Raw genomic sequence first — 18,916 nt, 5'->3', positions numbered from 1 at the left:
GTGCAAAAACGCAATGCCGGCGCCTCCCCTGGTAGGTGGGGCCATTAAAATGCGGCCTAACCCGTCTATAAGCCGGGGACTAAATTTCTGGAGCCTCGAAAGTGCGGGCCACGATAGTTCACCGCAGTGCCCACAGAGCCTGGCAACAATAGGACATTTTTCCTATTGGTTCATTTTGATCACTGTGATAGACCCTATCATAGTAAATCAAACTATCCTTTACACCCCCTTAGCTAAAAATAATAAAATAAAAAATTTTTATTTACTTCCATTTTTCCATTAGGGTTAGAGTTGGGCTAAAGTTAGGGTTAGGAGTGGGCTAAAGTTAGGATTAGGGTTGGGCTAGGGTTGCGGTTATGGTTGGGATTTGGGGTGTGTTGAGGTTAAAATTATGGTTAGGATTAGGGTAAGGGGTGCGTTTGGTTTCGGGTTGGAGTTAGAATTGGGAGGTTTCCACTATTCAGGTACATAAGGTGGTCACCAAACGCGACATGGCGCCATCATTGATTCCAGCCAATTTTGCGTTCAAAAAGTCAAAACAGTGCTCCCTCCCTTCTGAGCCTGCCATGTACCCAAACAGTGGCTTTTCCCCACATATGGGGTATTGGTGTACTCTGGAGAAATTGCACATCAAATTTTGTGGTCCATTTTCTCCCGATACCCTTGTGAAAATAAAAAAAAAATTGGTTCCAAAGTAAATTTTTTGTGAAAAAAGTAAAATGTTCATTTTTTCCTTCACCATTGCTTTAGAAATCGTGAAGCACCTGAAGGGTTAATAAACTTCTTGAATGTGGATTTGTGCTCATTGAGGGGTGCAGTTTTTAGAATGGTGTCACTTTTGGGTATTTTCTGTGATATTGACACCCCCAAACTCACTTCAAATGTGAGGTGATCAATAAAAAAAAAAAAAAAAAAAAGGTTTTGAAAATGTTGTTGGAAAAATGAGAAATCACTGGTCAACTTTTAACCCTTATAACGTCCTAACAAAAAAAATGAGTTTCCAAAATTGCGCTGATGTAAAGTTGACATGTGGGAAATTTTATTAACTATTTTGTGAGATAACACTCTGATTTAAGGGTACAAAAATTAAAAGTTTGAAAATTGCAAAATTTTTGCTAAATTTCCGTTTTTTTCATCAATAAACAAGTTATATCGAAGAAATTTTACCACTCACTTGAAGTACAGTATGTCACAAAAAACAGTCTCAGAATCAGTGGGATACGTTGAAGCTTTCGAGAGCTATAACCTGAAACTGACAGTGGTCAGAATTGTAAAAATTGGCCTGGTCATTAAGTACCAAATTGACTCTGTCGCTAAGGGGTTAAATATCAATAATATGATCAACAGCCTTTACTCATACTTGTTTCTGAAAGACCCTGAAATATTCAAGAAACTTACATGCTTTTTTCCCTTTTGATGTTGAGTTAGCTGTGCAAAAGATGTACAGGCAATTCTGCAAACCTGCAGAGAAGAAAAAGTACATCACTATACATGAAGGTGAAAAACATATCAGGGAACAACAAATTTGCATTCAATTTTACAGTTCCTGATAAATAATACTAGACTAGAAATCCGGCATAGTTTAATGCTACAGTGATACTTTCTTGCCATGTAACAGACCAAATATATGGTATATGACAGACTAGATGGAGGCCCGTTGCTATCGCATCGGGAGGGTGGTGACGTCCTGATGGGGCAGGCTTTGCAGCACTGAGATTCTCTCGTCCCCAAAACCTATATAATGCTGCATAAAGGTTGATTATGGCCCCATAAGATGCTCCATAGAAAATGTGCCCCATATGCTGCGATAAAAAAAAAAGAAAAAAAAAAAAGACATACTCACCTCTTGTCCTGAGCAGGCCCCCGACAATTGCGATATTCACCTGTCCCCGTTCCACCGCCGGGCGCCGTTATTATTATTATTTATTTATATAGCACCATTAATTCCATGGTGCTGTACATGAGAAAGGGGTTACGCCTTCCGCATCCTCTGCAGTGACTGTTCAGGCAGAGGGCGGCGCGCACACTATAACACGTCATCGTGCCCTCTGACCCGAACGTCACAACCAGAAGACGCGGAAGACGAAGCAGCATGCAGTGGTGGAACGGGGAAAGGTGAATATCGGAATGCTCACCCTCCCCCGTTATACTCACCTGCTCCCGACACGGTCCCTGGCAGATTCATCCTATGTTCAGCGGTCACATCATACAGCTTAACACAGGAAGAAGCTGCCGACGCAGGAGAAGTAGGGAAATGCAGAGACGCCCCGGGAGCAGGTGAGTATGATGGAAAGCTGCTGCTCCCCCTCCCCCGCCGACCCGGTGATGACCCACTGGTGGTACTGCGCAAGGGCCTGCACCACCAGCGGATGCCATATTGGAATACCCAATATAGCGGTCTGCGTACTTCCGATGCGGTGAGGTGGATTATGGGATTCGAGGACGTCCAGACAGAAGTGGATGACAGACAATTTAAAGGGAACCTGTCACCCCCAAAATCAAAGGTGAGCCAAGCTCATCATTCTGGAAGGCTGTAGATAAGCCCCCGATGTAACCTAAAAGATGAGAAAAGAGGGATTTTTGGTTCTTACAGTAAAATCTCTTTCTTGGAGCCTTCATTGGGGGACACAGGTAACCATGGGTGTATGCTGCTGTTGCTAGGAGGCTGACACTATGCAAATAAGGAAACGTTAACTCCTCCTCGGCAGTACACACCCTCGAACAGGCACAATGCAACTCAATTTGGTGCTAAAGCAGTCATAGGAGTAAGTATAAGGAACTCAATTTATGTACCAACCCAAACAATGGCACGTTGGCCAACACGGTACAAAATAAAGGGAGGGTGCTGTGACCCCATAAGGCTCCAAGAAAGAGATTTTATGGTAAGAACCAAAAATCCCTCTTTCTTTCTCGCTTTATTGGGGGACACAGGTAACCATGGGACGTCCAAAAGCAGTCCCAAGGGTGGGAAAAAACTAATCCGAGAAAAGAAGACTTAGGTCGGCCGGTGGGAAACCGCCGCCTGCAGTATCTTCGTACCCAGGCCTGCATCCACAGAAGCATAAGTATGGACCTTGTAGAACCTTACAAAGGTGTGAAGGGACGACCAGATTGCAGCTTTGCAAACCTGCAAAGCCGAAGCCTGGTGACGAACGGCCCAAGAAGCTCCCACAGCCCAGGTAGAGTGAGCCCTCATGCCGGGAGGAGGCTGTTTATCCTGAACGTGGTATGCCTCCAGAACCGCCGAACGAATCCAAAGAGCAATAGTGGATTTAGAAGCGGGGAGCCCTTTTCGACAACCTTTAGAGACGACAAACAGAGGAACGGACTGGAGAAAAGAAGCAGTTCTGGTAAGATAGACTCGGATAGCCCTGACCAAATCCAGCTTGTGGAGAGATTTCTCCAAGGGATGGACCAGGGAAGGGCACAAGGAAGGAAGGACGGACGGACGATGTCCTCGCTGATGTGAAAAGCCAAAACTACTTTTGGTAGAAAGGAAGGAACAGGCCGCAGGACTACTTTGTCCTGGTGCAGAGTTAGGAAAGGAGAACGGCAGGATAATGCCGCTAGCTCGGATATCCTCCTAATAGAGGTGATGGCGACCAGGAAGGCCTCCTTCCAAGATAGGAGAGAAAAGGAAAGGTCCTGGATTGGTTCAAAAGGCGCGCGTTGGAGGGCGCTGAGAACGAGGTTGAGATCCCATGGCTCAACCGGGGAATGATAAGGAGGTGCTATGTGGGCAACACCTTGGAGGACGGTCCTGACTTGTGGAAGGGAAGCTAGGTCCCTTTGAAAAAGGATGGACAGGGCGGAGACATGGCCCTTTAAAGTACTCAAAGAAAGGCCCGATTCGAGACCCGCTTGAAGGAAGAAAACCATAGGGAACAAGCTGTTGTTGTCGCACTATCGGAAAAAGGCCTTTCAACATCTATGATAGATACGAGAAGAAGCCGGTTTCCTAGCTTTTATCATGGTCTGTATGACGTTGTGAGAAAAACCTGCATCCCTTAGGACCGCGGCCTCAACGGCCATACTATTAAATTCAGAGACCGAGAATTCGGGTGGAAGAGGGGCCCCTGTGATAAAGGATCCGGTCGGTCTGGGAGTCTCGAGGGGGCGTCCGACAGCATGTTTACTAGCTCCGCGTACCAGGCCCTGCGAGGCCAATCTGGAGCTATTAAGAGAACATGGACCCTCTATGCCTTTATTTTTTTTACGACCCTTGGGATCAAGGGAAGAGGAGGAAAAAGATAGGGCATGTGGAACTGGGCCCACGGGATCACCAGGGCGTCGCAACAGAGGCCATCGGGTCCCGAGACCTGGCTACATACTGAGGAACCTTGTGGTTCGTTTGGGAGACCATTAGGTCGACGTCCGGAACTCCCCATCTCTGACATATTTGAAGACGGTGGGATGGAGAGACAACTCGCCTGACGCAAGGCCCTGACGGCTGAGGAAGTCGGCTTCCCAATTGTCCACCCCTGGAATGTGAACAGCTGAGATGGTGGGAACGTGGATGTCTGCCCAGCGTAGAATGTTTGACACCTCCCTCATGATCTGCTTGCTGCGAGTCCCTCCCTGATGGTTTATGTAAGCCACGGCCGTGGCGTTGTCCGACTGAATGCGGACCGGATTTCCCACGAGGAGGGGCTACCAGCGGAGGAAGGTGAGGAAGATCGCCCTGATCTCCAAGAGATTGATGGGGAGAAGGGTCTCCTGAACCTTCCAGCGGCTGTGCGCTGTGTGATGGAGAAAGACCGCCCCCCACCCCTGAAGACTGGCGTCGGTGGTGATCTGCCAGGGGAGGGGGAGAAATTACCTCCAGCGCAGGATGGAGGCGGAAAGCGACCAAGTGAGAGACTGTCTCACATTGAGAGGAACGCGAATTGGGCAATCAAGGGAAAGTGTGATCTTGTCCCAGGCAGACAGGAGAGCCAGCTTGAGAAGGCAAGAGTGAGATTGAACCTAAGGTACTGCTTCCATGGAAGCGACCATCTTCCCTAGAACTTTCACACAGGGCCGTAGAGGCAGAGGAATCGGGCACTTTAAGGCTTTGATGCCCTGGCTGAGAGAGAACTTCTCTTTCAGGAGGAAGACTGAGCTTGGATGGTGTTGAATTCCATGCTCAGGAACTCGAGGCGTTGAGTTGGAACCAAGGTCGACTTGTCCCTGTTGATTATCCAGCCGAAGTTGATCAGGGTGTCCAGAGTGATCTGGAGACACTGGTCGCAGTCCCAGTGAGACGGACCCTTAACCAGAAGGTCGTCGAGATAGGGGATTACGAGGATCCCCTTTGAACGAAGGATGGTCATGACCGCTGCCATTACTTTCGGAAAGACCCTGGGGGCGGACGCTAGGCCGAACGGGAGAGCTGCAAACTGGTAATGTTATTCCTGGATCGCAAAACGAAGGAACCTCTGATGCTGCTGACAAATCGTAATGTGCAGGTAAGTATCCTGAATGTCCACAGAGCAGAGATATTCCCCCGGTTCCATGGAAGCGATCACCAAGCGCAGTGACTCCATCTTGAAGTGTCGAACCCGAAGGTGGAGGTTCAACTGTTTGAGATCCAAAATCGGGCGGAGAGAGTTGTCTTTTTTGGGAACCACAAACAGATTTGAGTAAAAACCCGAAAACCGCTCGCGTTAAGGAACAGGAACAATCACTCCTGAGGTGATGAGGGCATCGACAGCCTGGAGGAGCCCTGACGGCTGCTTGGGTGGACGGGAGAGGAAGAATCGTCTTCCTGTGGGCGAAGAAAATTCTATTTTATAGCCTGATGTGATGATCTCCCTGACCCAGGCGTCGTCGACTACCGATAACCAAGCCTCTGTGAACAGAAGCCTGACTCCCACCCTGGAAAGATTTCCAGGTGGGGGTGACTCGTCATTTTGAAGAGAATCTGTGGCCGCGAGATCTGAAAGGTTTAGAGGAGCAGCTCTTAGCCCTCCAGTGAGGGGTATGCCTGAAGGAAGGTTTTCTCCGTTCCCCCTGAGCGGAAGAACGCTCCTGCTGGGAGGAACCATCAGAGAAGAAGGGCCGGAAGGGACTGGGGTCCCCTACGATTACAGGGGTGTTTAGGCTTGGATTAAGGGAGAAAGGTGCTCTTTCCACCTGTAGCGTCGGAAATGATCTGGTCTAGCTTAGTGCCGAAGAGCCTGGAGCCCTTGAACGGAAGGCCAGTGAGACATTTTAGAAGCGGGGTCAGCGTTCCACGCCTTCAGCCAAAAGACACGGCTAATGGCAATGATGTTGCCATTTGCTCTTGCGGAACAAGCAGCCGCATCCAAGAAAACATTTAACAGATATTTCCCCGCGTGTGCAATCTGGTCACCTAAAACAACTAGTTCCTCCGAAGGAGCCAAAGAAACGATGCCCCTGCGAAGTATCTTGGCTCAGGCAGACACGGCCTTCGCCACCCAAGAGGAGGCGAAATTCGGGCAGAGATGGGCGCCGGACGCCTCAAAGGCTGATTTGGTTAAAGCCTCAATTTGCCTGTCCGTAGCGTCCTTAAGAGACGCTGCATCAGGGATACACAGAACTGTCTGCGAGGATAGGCGAGAGACAGGCGGGTCTACCTTAGGGGAATCAGACCATTTGCTGACTAGCTCTGGATTAAAGGGGTACAAGATATTCAGACGCTTTCTTCCTGGAAAACATTTTCCGGGTTGTTCACAGTGTCTAGAAGTAGTATTCTCAAACGCTTTGCGATTGGTAAAAACTGTAGAGGGCCGTTTCACCGTCTGAATGAAATGGAGTCCTCCTGGGAGGTGGAATCCTCTTCCTTAAGTTCAAGGGTTTTAAATAATAGCCTAAATAAGGCTATCACCATGTCCTGCATGCCAGAGGTCTGATCTGTATCTGAATCAGACTGAGTGCGAAAGTACATCCGACCCGACGTCCGCCTCAGAGGAGGGGGAACGGGTGGAGAGGGGTATTCTAGATGGTGCCGCAGGTTCCGGAGAGCTGGATGAGGAGCTAGACAGAGTCCTCTTTTTGGATCCTTTCTCCAATCTGACCCTGTGCGGGTCGTGGTCAAGTGTGAGCGAATCGCTGTGGGAGGCGTTTGTGGCACTGGTGGCAGAAGATAGAAGTTGCAAGCATTCCAGGACCTGAACCACTTTTGTCAGGTCTGAGACTGACAGACATAGCAACAGCCCACTCCGGGGAAGGGGGAGTGCACTCATCCCGAGCAATAGGAGCTTCCTGAGGGACAGACATGGTGGAAGGACTGCAGGACAGACAAAGGCGACGGCTGGCCTGAAGCCCACTTTCTCTTACAGCGGGCACAAACGTAATGGGTCACCGTGGGTTTGTAGCTGGAGGCCTGTGTGTGGTTGGGCATAGGTAGAGCCTAAATGAGGACTGCAGCAGGACGCTATAAAGGCGATACTGCTGAAGAGGGCTGTAGCAGAACGATGAAAAGGCGATGCTGCTGAAGGGAATAAAGCCGAGGAAGGAGGCAGGGAATGCAGAGCCTACCAGACACCCAGCGACTGCAGAAGCAGCACAGGTACTGTGTCTCCCCTCCGAATCCTGAAGACGCTACAGGAGACGGCTAAGATGGATGCAGTTCTCTCAGGCCATGTGACACTAGAGCGAACGGTAGGCGAGCAAATCTGTGTGTGGGCGTACACAAGAAAAGAAACCCGCGTCCTGATAGGCCGACGCGCCTGAGGAGGCGTGGCGGAGGAGTGGAGAGCAGAGGCAGTACACAGCAGAGGGAGCGTGCCCGGCGCTGGAGAAAATGAAAGTGCGGTGCTGATAGGCCTAGACCGGCAAGGGGGCGTGGCCTAACAAGAGAAGGCAAAATGCCGGGAATAGCGCGATTAGGTGGGAAATTTGAAATCTAGAGATCGGTGAGCGCTGCCATGTGGGGGGGGGAGGGGGGGGGGGGCCCTCCTGTCCCACTTGCTACCTTGCTTGAATCCGGCTCCTTGGTGTCCGAGGATCGCGTCAGAATCCCTCGTAGAAGAAGAGGGTCCTGGGAGTAAGATCCTCCTTCCCGCACCATCTCAGGACGGTGCTGAAGATGGCGTCAAGGGGGGAGATCACAGGGTGGATAAAAATCAATGTTTTTTTTTTTTTTTTAATAAAAAAAAAAAAAAAATAATCGGATTTTTGTTTAATTTAAATCGGATTTTTTTTTATTTAAATCGGATTTTTTCAATAAACTGCTTTTTGAGGAAAATATTTTACCATCCAAAGGTTCTTCCATCATGAGATAAAGCTGAGTTGTTTAACTCAGTAGAATAAAGGCTGTATATGTGTAACATTCACAATGCCATGCTCTTCCAGAGGTTTCTGTAGGATTAGTGGGCAGTTTCTCTCCAATATTATCACAGACGCTCGCTTTACTTACGCAGTTCTCAAAACTGAATTTGACTCCGCAGAGGTCCCAGCCTCTTCTTCACGGCAAAAATGTTACAACATGAACAGAGTTGAGAAAAATACCTTAATCCTATTGTTCTACAAACCTATGAATACAGAATCAACCCCTTCAGTGCCAAGTCCAAGAAGTTAGACAATATGTTTCTGATTGTTTGGAGTGGAATAGATCTGCACAACACAAGAAGAATGTGAATCTAAGTGTGAGGAGGAGGAAGGGCAAGCAGACAAGAAAATGAAAGTGAAACTTTGAGCACAATACTGCAGCATAGCCACAGACAGACAAGTCTGGATCTGTTTGTGTGTACGATCTGAGGTTTATTACATTCTTTACTTATAATGGCAGCAGGCCGTAAAAGAGACCCAGTTTGGGAATATCGCCTATCGGTAAGGCAGGCATGCGTGCAAAATGCAAACGATGCAACAAAGAGATGCAAGGCCTGGTGGCGCGAATGAGGCAACATCATGAGAAGTGCGGTGATGAAGATGACCAAAGAAACACTCCTGAACAGGCAGGATCTTCAGGTTGGTAAACATTTTTATTGAATCCTAATTGCAGGGAAACTGCTGGATCAAGTGTATGACAGAGAAATGGAGCAATGTGCAACAGCTCTGGAGGGTAAAATTGTAAACCTAAGTATTGATGGGTGGAGTAATGTCCACAATGATCCTATTGTATGTGCTTGTATAACAACAGAAGAAGGTAAAGTCTTCCTTGCACAAACAACTGATATGTCAGGAAATGCACACACAGCAGAATACTTACAAGAAGTGGCAGTAAAAGCTATAACGACATGTGAACAAAAATTCAAATGTCTAGTACGCAGTTTGGTCACTGACAATGCTGCAAACGTATCCAAGATGAGAAGAGATTTAGAAGAGCAGGGAGGGAATACAAAGCTGCTAATAACACATGGTTGCAGTGCTCATTTGCTGCACCTCTTAGCCAAAGACTTAAGCGTTCCAGAAATAAAGGCTAATGTTGTTGAAATTGCTAAATACTTCCGTAATAATCATTTTGCTGCAGCAGCTCTGAAAAGGATGGGTGGAACCAAGCTAACGCTCCCACAAGATGTTGGATGGAACTCTGCGGTGGACTGTTTTGAGCAGTATATCAAAAACTGGCCTATTCTGATGACACTTTGTGAAGAAAATCGAGATAAAATAGATGGCACTGTCACGGCCAAAATCCTCAACATTGGGCTTAAGAGAAATGTTGAACATATGCTGAGCTTCCTGAAACCCATCTCTCAAGCTTTAAACAAAATACAGAAAAATAGCTGTTTTATTGCGGATGCTGTTGAAATTTGGAAGGAACAGAGTGAACACTTAAAAACAGAACTACACATGGACAGAATTAAATTACAAGCAGTAAACAAACGAATGGGACAAGCACTGACACCAGCTCATTTTTTGGCAAATATTGTCAATATCCAATATCAGGGTCAAAACCTAAGTGCTGAGGAAGAGGAGTTAGCTATGACATGGGTATCCAGCAATCATCCATCTTTAATGCCAACTATAATAAACTTCAGAGCTAAGGAGAACCATTCAAGAAATATATGTTTGCTGAAGATATTTTAAGGAAGGTCACACCAGTAAACTGGTGGAAGCCACTTAAGCGCTTGGATTTAGAGACTGTTGAAGTAATGGTTTCACTTTTAACAGCAGTAGCTTCTTCTGCAGGCGTTGAAAGAATATTCTCTTCCTTTGGACTCATTCATTCTAAATTGAGAAATCGGTTGGGACCCAATAAAGCAGGAAAGCTTGTTTTTCTTTTCCAGATTATGAATAGGAACAAAGAAGAAGATGATGATGAAGATGATGACAAGTGAGCTACAGAGGACAGCAGGGACAGTAGTATTTAAGTTTTTCATGTGTCGGCTGGGCTGACAGTCTAAGTTTCTTATAATATATATATATATTTTGTTTAGCCAAATTAGTTAACAAACATGGATGTTTGTTTAAGCAAATAACTTATGCTGTAATGTTGTTATTGTTTCAGTTGAATAAATCTATTTAAATTGTTATTAAGGTCAGGATTATTTTTCTCCTTCCTAAGTACAACAGAACAGTGGTGTCCAAATATGAATGATTAACCCATTAAACTGGGGAGAAAAAAGTAATATAAAAAGTGATTCTAAAAATCTTCATTTACTTGCATGTTAAAGTAGCAAGAACTAGTTTAGGTAGAAACTTTGATTTAAATCACTGATTTAAATCAAGCCTTACTGACTAGTGATTTAAATCGTGATTTAAATCGGTTAGATTTAAATCAAAATCACCCTGCCATAGATGACAACCGTCTTCCTCTCAGGCCTCTCCGAGGAGAGGGGCGGGGAAGGGAAAAGGCGAGGAATGGCCACCAAGAAGTCACCCTGAAACAATCATAAGGGTGACAGGGGACGAAGTCCTGCCAGCGGGTCCGAGAGTGGGCAATGCAGGAGTACCACACTGCTCTCTCGGTTGCTTAAATGTAGGAAAAACACCAAGGTTACTTACTGGTAGCCGTTTTTTCCGGAGCCCCTGACAGCACACCTGAGAGAGGGATCCGCCCAGTCGGGACAGGAAACCTACTGAAATAAAAGGGCGGTACCTCTCCCTCGCTTCAGTTGGTTTTCAGAGCATGAGAGGCCCCCTTGGTTAGTACACATGGCAATCTACCACCACATTATAATAACAAATAACACCCAGCTAAAAAAGTGCGCACCAAAAGGGTGAAAAAGAAGGGAGGGAATATACAGGTGCTGTCATGGGCTCCGGAAAAACCGGCTATCAGTAAGTAACCTTGGTGTTTTCCAGTCTCCCATGACAGCACACCTGAGAGATTTTTGGAGAAAGACACCTTAGGGAGGGACCACCGCTTGTAGCACCCTTCTACCAAAGGTAAGGTCAGTTGAAGAGGATAGATCTAGACTGTAGTGTCTAAAGAAGGTAGACTGTGAGGACCAGGTAGCGGCCTTACAAATTTGAGCAATCGATACCTCTGCTTTTTCCGCCCAGGAAGTAGCCACAGCTCTGGTGGAGTGAGCCTTGATGCCTTCCGGGATCAGGGCACCACGAGAAGCATAGGATAAGGAAATGGCCTCCCTAATCCACCTAGCAATAGTACCTTTGGATACCCCATATCCCTTCCTACTACCCTGGAAAGCTACAAATAAGGACTGATCTTTCCTCCACTGACTAGTCAAAGATATGTACTGCAAAATAGCTCTTCTTACATCCAGTGTATGAAATCTCTTCCCCTGGGTTCTTGGGATTATCACAAAAAGAGGGTAACAATTTCCTGGCTTCTATGGAACTTAAGTACCACTTTCGGCAGATATGCTGCATCTGGTCTGGGTACTACTCTGTCATCAAATATCTGTGTGTAAGGAGGGGAGATAGACAGGGCTTGCAAGTCACTCACCCTAATGGCTGATGTTAACGCTACCAGAAGTACTGTTTTAAGAGTGAGTATTTTTATCGATGATTCCTGCAAAGGTTCAAATGGATCACTAGTCAGAGCCTCTAACACCAGATTCAAATCCCAAGGAGGAACCCTCTGAATTATTACCGGTCTAGACCTACTACAGGATTTTATAAAGCGGGACACCCATCTATTGGAGGCCAGATTACAATTATACAAGGCTCCTAATGCCGACACTTGTACTTTGAGCGTATTAGTTGCCAACTAATGTCTTAAATTTGACACCTGTTGTGATTCTAGTTGGGACCAGGATCCCTGAACTGAGAGAGTCCCTAAATGAGCCCCCCATCCTGTACCGCTTGTGTCTGTGGTGATGATCTGCTCTATCGGAGTTATCCACTGGACTCCCGACGCTAAATAATCTCTTACAACCCACCATTTTAGGGAATCCGTTACCTCTAATGAAAAGCATAGCTTCCCTTCTAAATGCCCTTTTAACCACTTTTGTGCTGACAGGAACTCCCACTGTAACTGTCTTAGATGGAACTGTGCCCATCTTACTGCGGGTATACAGGACGTTAGAGAACCCAACAGGGACATTGCCTTTCTCAACATCATTACAGGGTGCTGAATTGCTGACTCCACAAGATTTGAATCTTGACCAGCTTGTTTTCTGGTAGGAGACAAAGCTGACGCCTGGAATCCAGAACTAAACCCAGAAAGGACTGAACTAGCTCTGGCGTCAACCTCGACTTGGTGAGATTTATTTTCCACCCCAACCGCTCTAGCGTTGACATGACTTCTTTTATTTGTGCCCGGCAATGTGCTGCTGAGTTCCCCATTATAAGGAAGTCGTCCAGATACGGAACTATAACCACGTTCTGAGAGCGGAGGAAGGACATGACCTCTGACATCAGCTTGGTGAATATTCTTGGCGCTATAGACAGGCCGAATGGGAGGGCAGCGTATTGATAGTGCCTGAGACAACCTTGGACATAAACTGCTACCCTTAGAAATTTTTGATAGTCCCGATGTATTGGGACGTGGTAGTAGGCGTCCTTTAAGTCTATGGCTGCCATGAAGCAACCTGGGAACAAGAGTTTTATTGCTGAATTCACAGACTCCATTTTGAAGAAGCAGTTTACTACTGACTGGTTTAGATTTTTTAAATTGACAATGGTTCTCAGTAACTCGTCCGGCTTTCGTATTAAAAAAAGAGGGGAGTAAAAACCTTTTCCCAGCTCTTCCCCCGGGACCTCTACCAGAACTCGTTTTGATACCAGTTCCAATACCTCTGCTTCCAAGGCTAGCTGCTCCTCCGGGGTTTTTCTTTGGGGCGTTAAAACAAAGGTTTGTTGCGGTGGAAAAACAAAATCTATTTTTAGACCGTCTTTGATGACTTTCAGAGTCCAATGACTGGGGGAGATGTCTACCCAGGCTGGGAAAAAAGATGAAAGCCTTCCCCCCCACCTCCGGCCTGGCGTCATTGGGAGGGCTTTTTTGCCGATGTAGAGGGACCTTTAAACATATATCCAGATCCCTTCCTGTCTCTGGAGTCCCAGTTCCTTCTGTCTCCCGGGGGGCGGCCCCTACTAAATTTGCCCCTCCGAAAATAAGGCCTTCCAGGAAAGGAAGTCCACAGGAAAGCGAGGAAATCCCTTTTTCTTATCTCCTGCTTTCTCCAAAATATCTTCTAATTTTTGACCAAAGATGAAATGGCCATCACATGGTATAGAACAAAGTCTATTTTTTAAGGTAAATCGCCCGGGCACCCCTTCAACCAGAGAGCACGTCTAGCCGCGTTGGATAAACTTGCCGCTCTAGCCGCCAGCCTTAGGGATTCTGCCGAAGAATCTGCTATAAAGGCAGCTGCTCCTTTAGCCAAAGTGACATTTGCTAAAATTTCATCCCTTGGGGCTTTAGATTTCAGTTGCTCTTCTATCTGCTGCAGCCAGACGATAAGGGAGCGAGAGACACAGGTCCCTGCAATTGCTGGTTTTAACCCCCCTGCGGTCGCTTCCCAGGTGTGCGTTAGGAATCCATCCGCTTTTTTATCAAAGGGATCCCTTAATACACCAGAGTCTTCTAAGGGAAGGGATAACTTTTTAGACGATCTAGCTACCGCACCATCTATTTTCGGAACTTTATCCCATGTTTCCGAATCTTTTTCCTCAAAGGGGTAATGTCTTTTAGAAGCTGAGGGTAAATTACCCGATTTCTCTGGCTTCCTCCATTCCTTTTCTATAAGGGCCTTAACCCTGGGATTAACTGGAAAGGTGCGCTTTCTCTTCTCCTCTAGACCCCCAAACATTATGTCCTCCAGGGACTTGGCCGCTTTCTCATCTTTTAGGCCCATTGAAGCTCTAACGGCTTTTACTAGTTTGTCCGTGTTCTCAGTTAGAAAGCACGGACGGCCTCCACATCACTATCAGAAGAGGAGCCAGAGGACTTAGAGGAAGAGGAGCAGGGAGATAATGGTTCCTACTGACATCCCTCGTCAGAAAGAGAAACCTCGGAAACAGAAACTGGTTTGGGGTTTTTACCACCCTTTTTCTTAAGGGCTGCTTTTACAGAGTCTTGTACTTCTGCTCTAATTATTGCTCTAAGACTAGAGGCAAAGTCAGGGGTCTCTTCCTGGATAGTCTTTTGGATGCAATCTACACAAAGACTTTTCTGCCACTGGACTGCCAACGGAACGCTACATAGGGCACATTCCTTATTCCTTGACTTGGAGCTACCCTTCCTCGGCGCCTGCCAAGTAAACAGAAAATGTAGCCCATTACCACCAGGGTGACATTCAAGTAGATCACTCACCACCCGCTGACCATAAAGGGTACCGGATTCCAAGGCGGACTAGGAGCACGGGGAACTTTCTTCCTGGAGGCTGAAGAGTCCTGAGATGTCCGACTAGGACGATTGCCACTCCTTCCACTCGAGCGGCTATTCTTCTTAGCACGTTGGTGAGCCGGTGAATCACCTGATAAGGGCTCTTGCTGCTGCTGTAATAACTGCTGCTCCATACGATCCTCCATCTCTGGAATCTTGTATGAAGATGAGCGACGTTCTGTGCAGCCACACCCCTATTAAGGGGTCTTCCACAGAGCTCCCCGCCTCTTCCGGTAACCATTTCGCTCCTCTCCCCCTCCTGTACACCGCCGAGAAGTGTGTAACGATACCGGCGTTTCATTCCATGGGTGCCGCCATCTTGGACCCGGCGCGCCTCTCTGACGTCACGCAGGCACGCCCATTCCCAGCGTGCCTTGCGCTGAACGTCAGCCGCGCGCCCAGAAGTCGCCCAGCAGAGGGGGAGAGAGCGGCGTGGCAGACGCAGAATGGCCCCCAGAGTCCGGACTGCGCCGGACCGACGCCCACACGTGCGCAAGAGCCCGAAGGATCTGCGGACGGCGCTACCAGCATCCCGAAGGCCGGCATACAGGCGTCCTGCCTGCGCTTCCAGTACCGGGACGGGAGTGGTTAAGTGGATCTTCAATCAACAATCAAAAAATAAAAATACCGCCGTAATTCCAGCACAAAGGTTCTCATCAGGACAGGAAACCCAACTGAAGCGAGGGAGAGGTACCGCCCTTTTATTTCAGTAGGTTTCCTGTCCCGACTGGGCGGATCCCTCTCTCAGGTGTGCTGTCATGGGAGACGGGAAAAACAGAGTGAGAATCTGCACCCTGTTACCCGAGGAAGTGAATCTGAAAGAGAAAGGGAAATGATTAATAAAACACAAAAATCCTGTAAAAGAAAATAATGCAGATCTGGTGATTAGATCTAAGCCGTCCTCCTTCAGCCACTAAGCAAAAACTGTGTTGCATTGTGCCTGTCAGAGGGTGTATACTGCCAAGGAGGAGTTAACGTTTCCTTATTTGCATAGTGTCAGCCTCCTAGCGATAGCAGCATACATTACATCCATTGTTACCTGTGTCCCCCAATGAAGCGAGAAAGAAAAGAGGTTAGATTATACTCACCCAGGGGAGGTCCCGGTACGACGTCACCGCTGTGCTCTGCTTTACGGCCGGCGCCACTAACACAGTCGGGAAGCTGACGTCTGTCACGTCCCCCGCCATCAGAATGTGAGTAGGTACTGTTTTTTTTTTTTCACTTTTACAATGGTAACCAGGGTAAATATCGGGTTACGTTACGTTATGTGTGAAGGTACCTTAAGATATAAATGAGTAGATGGGACAGAAAAGGGAGTAACACAGACAGATGGAGGAGAGATGGGGCAGAGAGACCAGGCTGATTGACTCCTACCATACTAATGTAATGTAATTTGTTTATTCATCACAATTCCTTGAACCTTAACAAAACAACCTCTTACAGATGCACTCACCTCACATTTTAAGTATTGTCGCCTGTCCTACAATAAAAAAAGAGAAGGATTAAATTATATAATAAAGAAAATAAAACAGATACAATTGAGATTTTGTTTCTAGACAAACTTAATTTTTTTTTCTCATTTAGGGTATGTGCACGTCAGGATTTTCTAGCAGAAATTTCCTGACAAAAACCGGACATTTCTGCCAGAAATCCGCATGCGTTTTTTTTTCGTGTTTTTGGCGCGTTTTTCCCAAATGCATAGAATAACGGGAAAAACGTGAAAAATCTGCAAAATTAATGAACATGCTGCTTTTTTTTTTTACCACAATGCGTTTTTTTTTGCAGAAAAAAACACATCATGTGCACAAAAATTGCAGAATGCATTCTAAATGATAGGATGCATATGTCTGCAGCTTGTAATGCATTTTTATCGCCTTTTTATTGCTAAAAAACGAGAAAAAAAAGGCGAAAAAATCTGAACATGTGCACATACCCTTAGAGTAGATTGTTCTGTGGTTTAAGTAAAAAAAAAACATTTAAAAATCAACAACTAATAGGTTTGCTTCGTCTTCTAGGATAAACGCTCACTTTTGGTGAAAACATAAGGGGGGGGGGGGGCGGGGGGCGGGGGGAGTTGGTGAACAGTCCCTTAAAATGACAAATTAGAAAATGTTCACTTGGTTATTTAACCTACACTTCCTTCTATACAAGTGTCCATCCATAACCTCCTGGATAAATCCACCCTCCTTCTGATAAGTATCCCGGGTTGAGATATAAGAGCATAGCATCCCTTGACGGATGAAAATGCCACAGCTGTCGGCTATACCCTATAGCTGACACCTTGCTGCATCAGCCAATTCACATCCAAATAATGGCCTTAGTCTGCCGGCTAAAGTGACCAGTTCAGAAGTTACCAACATTTTAATAAAAAAAAAAAAAAAAAGTTTGCTGAAAAAAATACTGCTACAATTTTATCATCCTAAGTTAAAGAACTTTTTACAAATGGTGCTGATGTAAAGCATACATGAGGGAAATGCTATTTATTACCGTATATACTTGAGTATAAGCCGAGATTTTCAGCCCAAAATTTTGGGCTGAAAGTGCCCCTCTCGGCTTATACTCGAGTCACGGTGGGCGGCAGGGTCGGCGGGTGAGGGGCAGAGGGCACTGAGGCATACTTACCTAGTCCCGGCGATCCTGACGCTCCCTCTGCCTGTCACACGGTCTTCGGTGCTGCAGCTCTTCCCCTGTTCAGCGGTCACGTGGGACCGCTGATTAGAGAAATGAATATTGACTCCACTCCCATAGCGGTGGAGCCGCATATTCATTTCTCTGATCAGCGGTGCCGGTGACCGCTGATAGTGGAAGAGGCTGCGGCACCGAAGACCGTGTGACAGGCAGAGGGAGCGGGACGCCGGGAGCAGGTAAGTATGTAATATTCACCTGTCCGCGTCCCACACGCCGGGCGCCGCTCTGTCTTCGCGTCCTCTTGCTCTGACTGTTCAGGTCAGAGGGCGCGATGACGCATATAGTGTGCGCGGCGCCCTCTGCCTGATCAGTCAGAGCGGAGAGACGCCGGGACCGAATGCCGGGAGCTGCAAGCAAGAGGTGAGTATGGCATTTTTTTTTTTGCAGCAGCAGCAGCAATGGCAGAGCTTTATATGGCACAGCTATGGGGCAATAATGAACGGCGCAGAACACTATATGGCAGCTATGGGGCAATAATGAACGGAGCAGAGTACTATATGGCAGCTATGGGGCAATAATGAACGGCGCAGAGAACTATATGGCACAGCTATGGGGCAATAATGAACGGTGCAGAGCACTATATGGCACAGCTTTCTATGGTACATCTATGGGGAAATAATGAACGGTGCAGAGCACTATATGGCACAGCTATGGGGCCATAATGAACAGTATGGAGCATCTATTTTTATTTTTGAAATTCACCGGTAGCTGCTGCATTTTCCACCCTACTCGAGTCAATAAGTTTTCCCAGTTTTTTGTGGCAAAATTAGGGGGGGGTCGGCTTATACTCAGGTCGGCTTATAATCGAGTATATACGGTAAGTTATTTGTGCTAGTTTGACAATTCTGATTAACCCCTTCAAGACGCAGCCCTTTTTCGCTTTTGCATTTTTGTTTTTTGCTCCCCTCTTCCCAGAGCCATACCTTTTTTATTTTTCCGTCAATATGGCCACGTGAAGACATGTTTTTTGCGGGACGAGTTGTACTTTTTAACGTCACCAATGGTTTTACCATGTCTTGTACTAGAAAACGGGAAAAAAATCCAAGTGTGGTGAAATTGCAAAAAAAGTGCAATCCCACACTTGTTTTTTGCTAGGTTCACTATATGCTAAAACTGACCTGCCATTGTGATTCTCTGTGGCGAAAAATTTCCAAACTTTGATAGAGAGAGAGAGACATACCGTATATAATCGAGTATAAGCCGACCCCCCTAATTTTGCCTCAAAAAACTGGGAAAACTTAATGACTCGAGAATAAGCCTAGGGTGGAAAATGCAGCAGCTACCGGTAAATGACAAAAGTAAACATAGATACCAATAAAAGTAAAATTAATTGAGACATCAGTAGGTTAAGTGTTTTTGAATATCCATATTGAATCAGGAGCCCCATATAATGCTCCATAAAGTTTATGATGGCCCCATAAGATGTTCCATATTAAAATATGCCCCATATTAAAATATGCCCCATATAATCCTGCATAAAGGCTAATAATGGCCCCATAAGATGCTCCATAGACACATTTGCCCAATATAATGCTGCACAAATGT

General features: G+C 46.5%; 1 protein-coding gene across 1 annotated transcript in view; it reads right to left on the bottom strand.

Moving 5' to 3' along the window:
• Positions 1-18,916, bottom strand: part of LOC138642417 (uncharacterized) — a 134,516-nt gene that overhangs the window by 100,728 nt on the left and 14,872 nt on the right. The window contains exons 4-5 of the mRNA XM_069730563.1: positions 16,137-16,163; positions 1,399-1,461 (exon numbers count right to left, since the gene is read on the bottom strand). Of these exons, the coding sequence (XP_069586664.1) occupies positions 1,399-1,461; positions 16,137-16,163 (90 nt within the window). The remainder of the gene's footprint in view (positions 1-1,398; positions 1,462-16,136; positions 16,164-18,916) is intronic.

Source organism: Ranitomeya imitator, chromosome 6 (assembly GCF_032444005.1).
Source record: "Ranitomeya imitator isolate aRanImi1 chromosome 6, aRanImi1.pri, whole genome shotgun sequence".
Taxonomy (NCBI): domain Eukaryota; kingdom Metazoa; phylum Chordata; class Amphibia; order Anura; family Dendrobatidae; genus Ranitomeya; species Ranitomeya imitator.
This window is presented reverse-complemented; position numbering and strand designations above follow the sequence as displayed.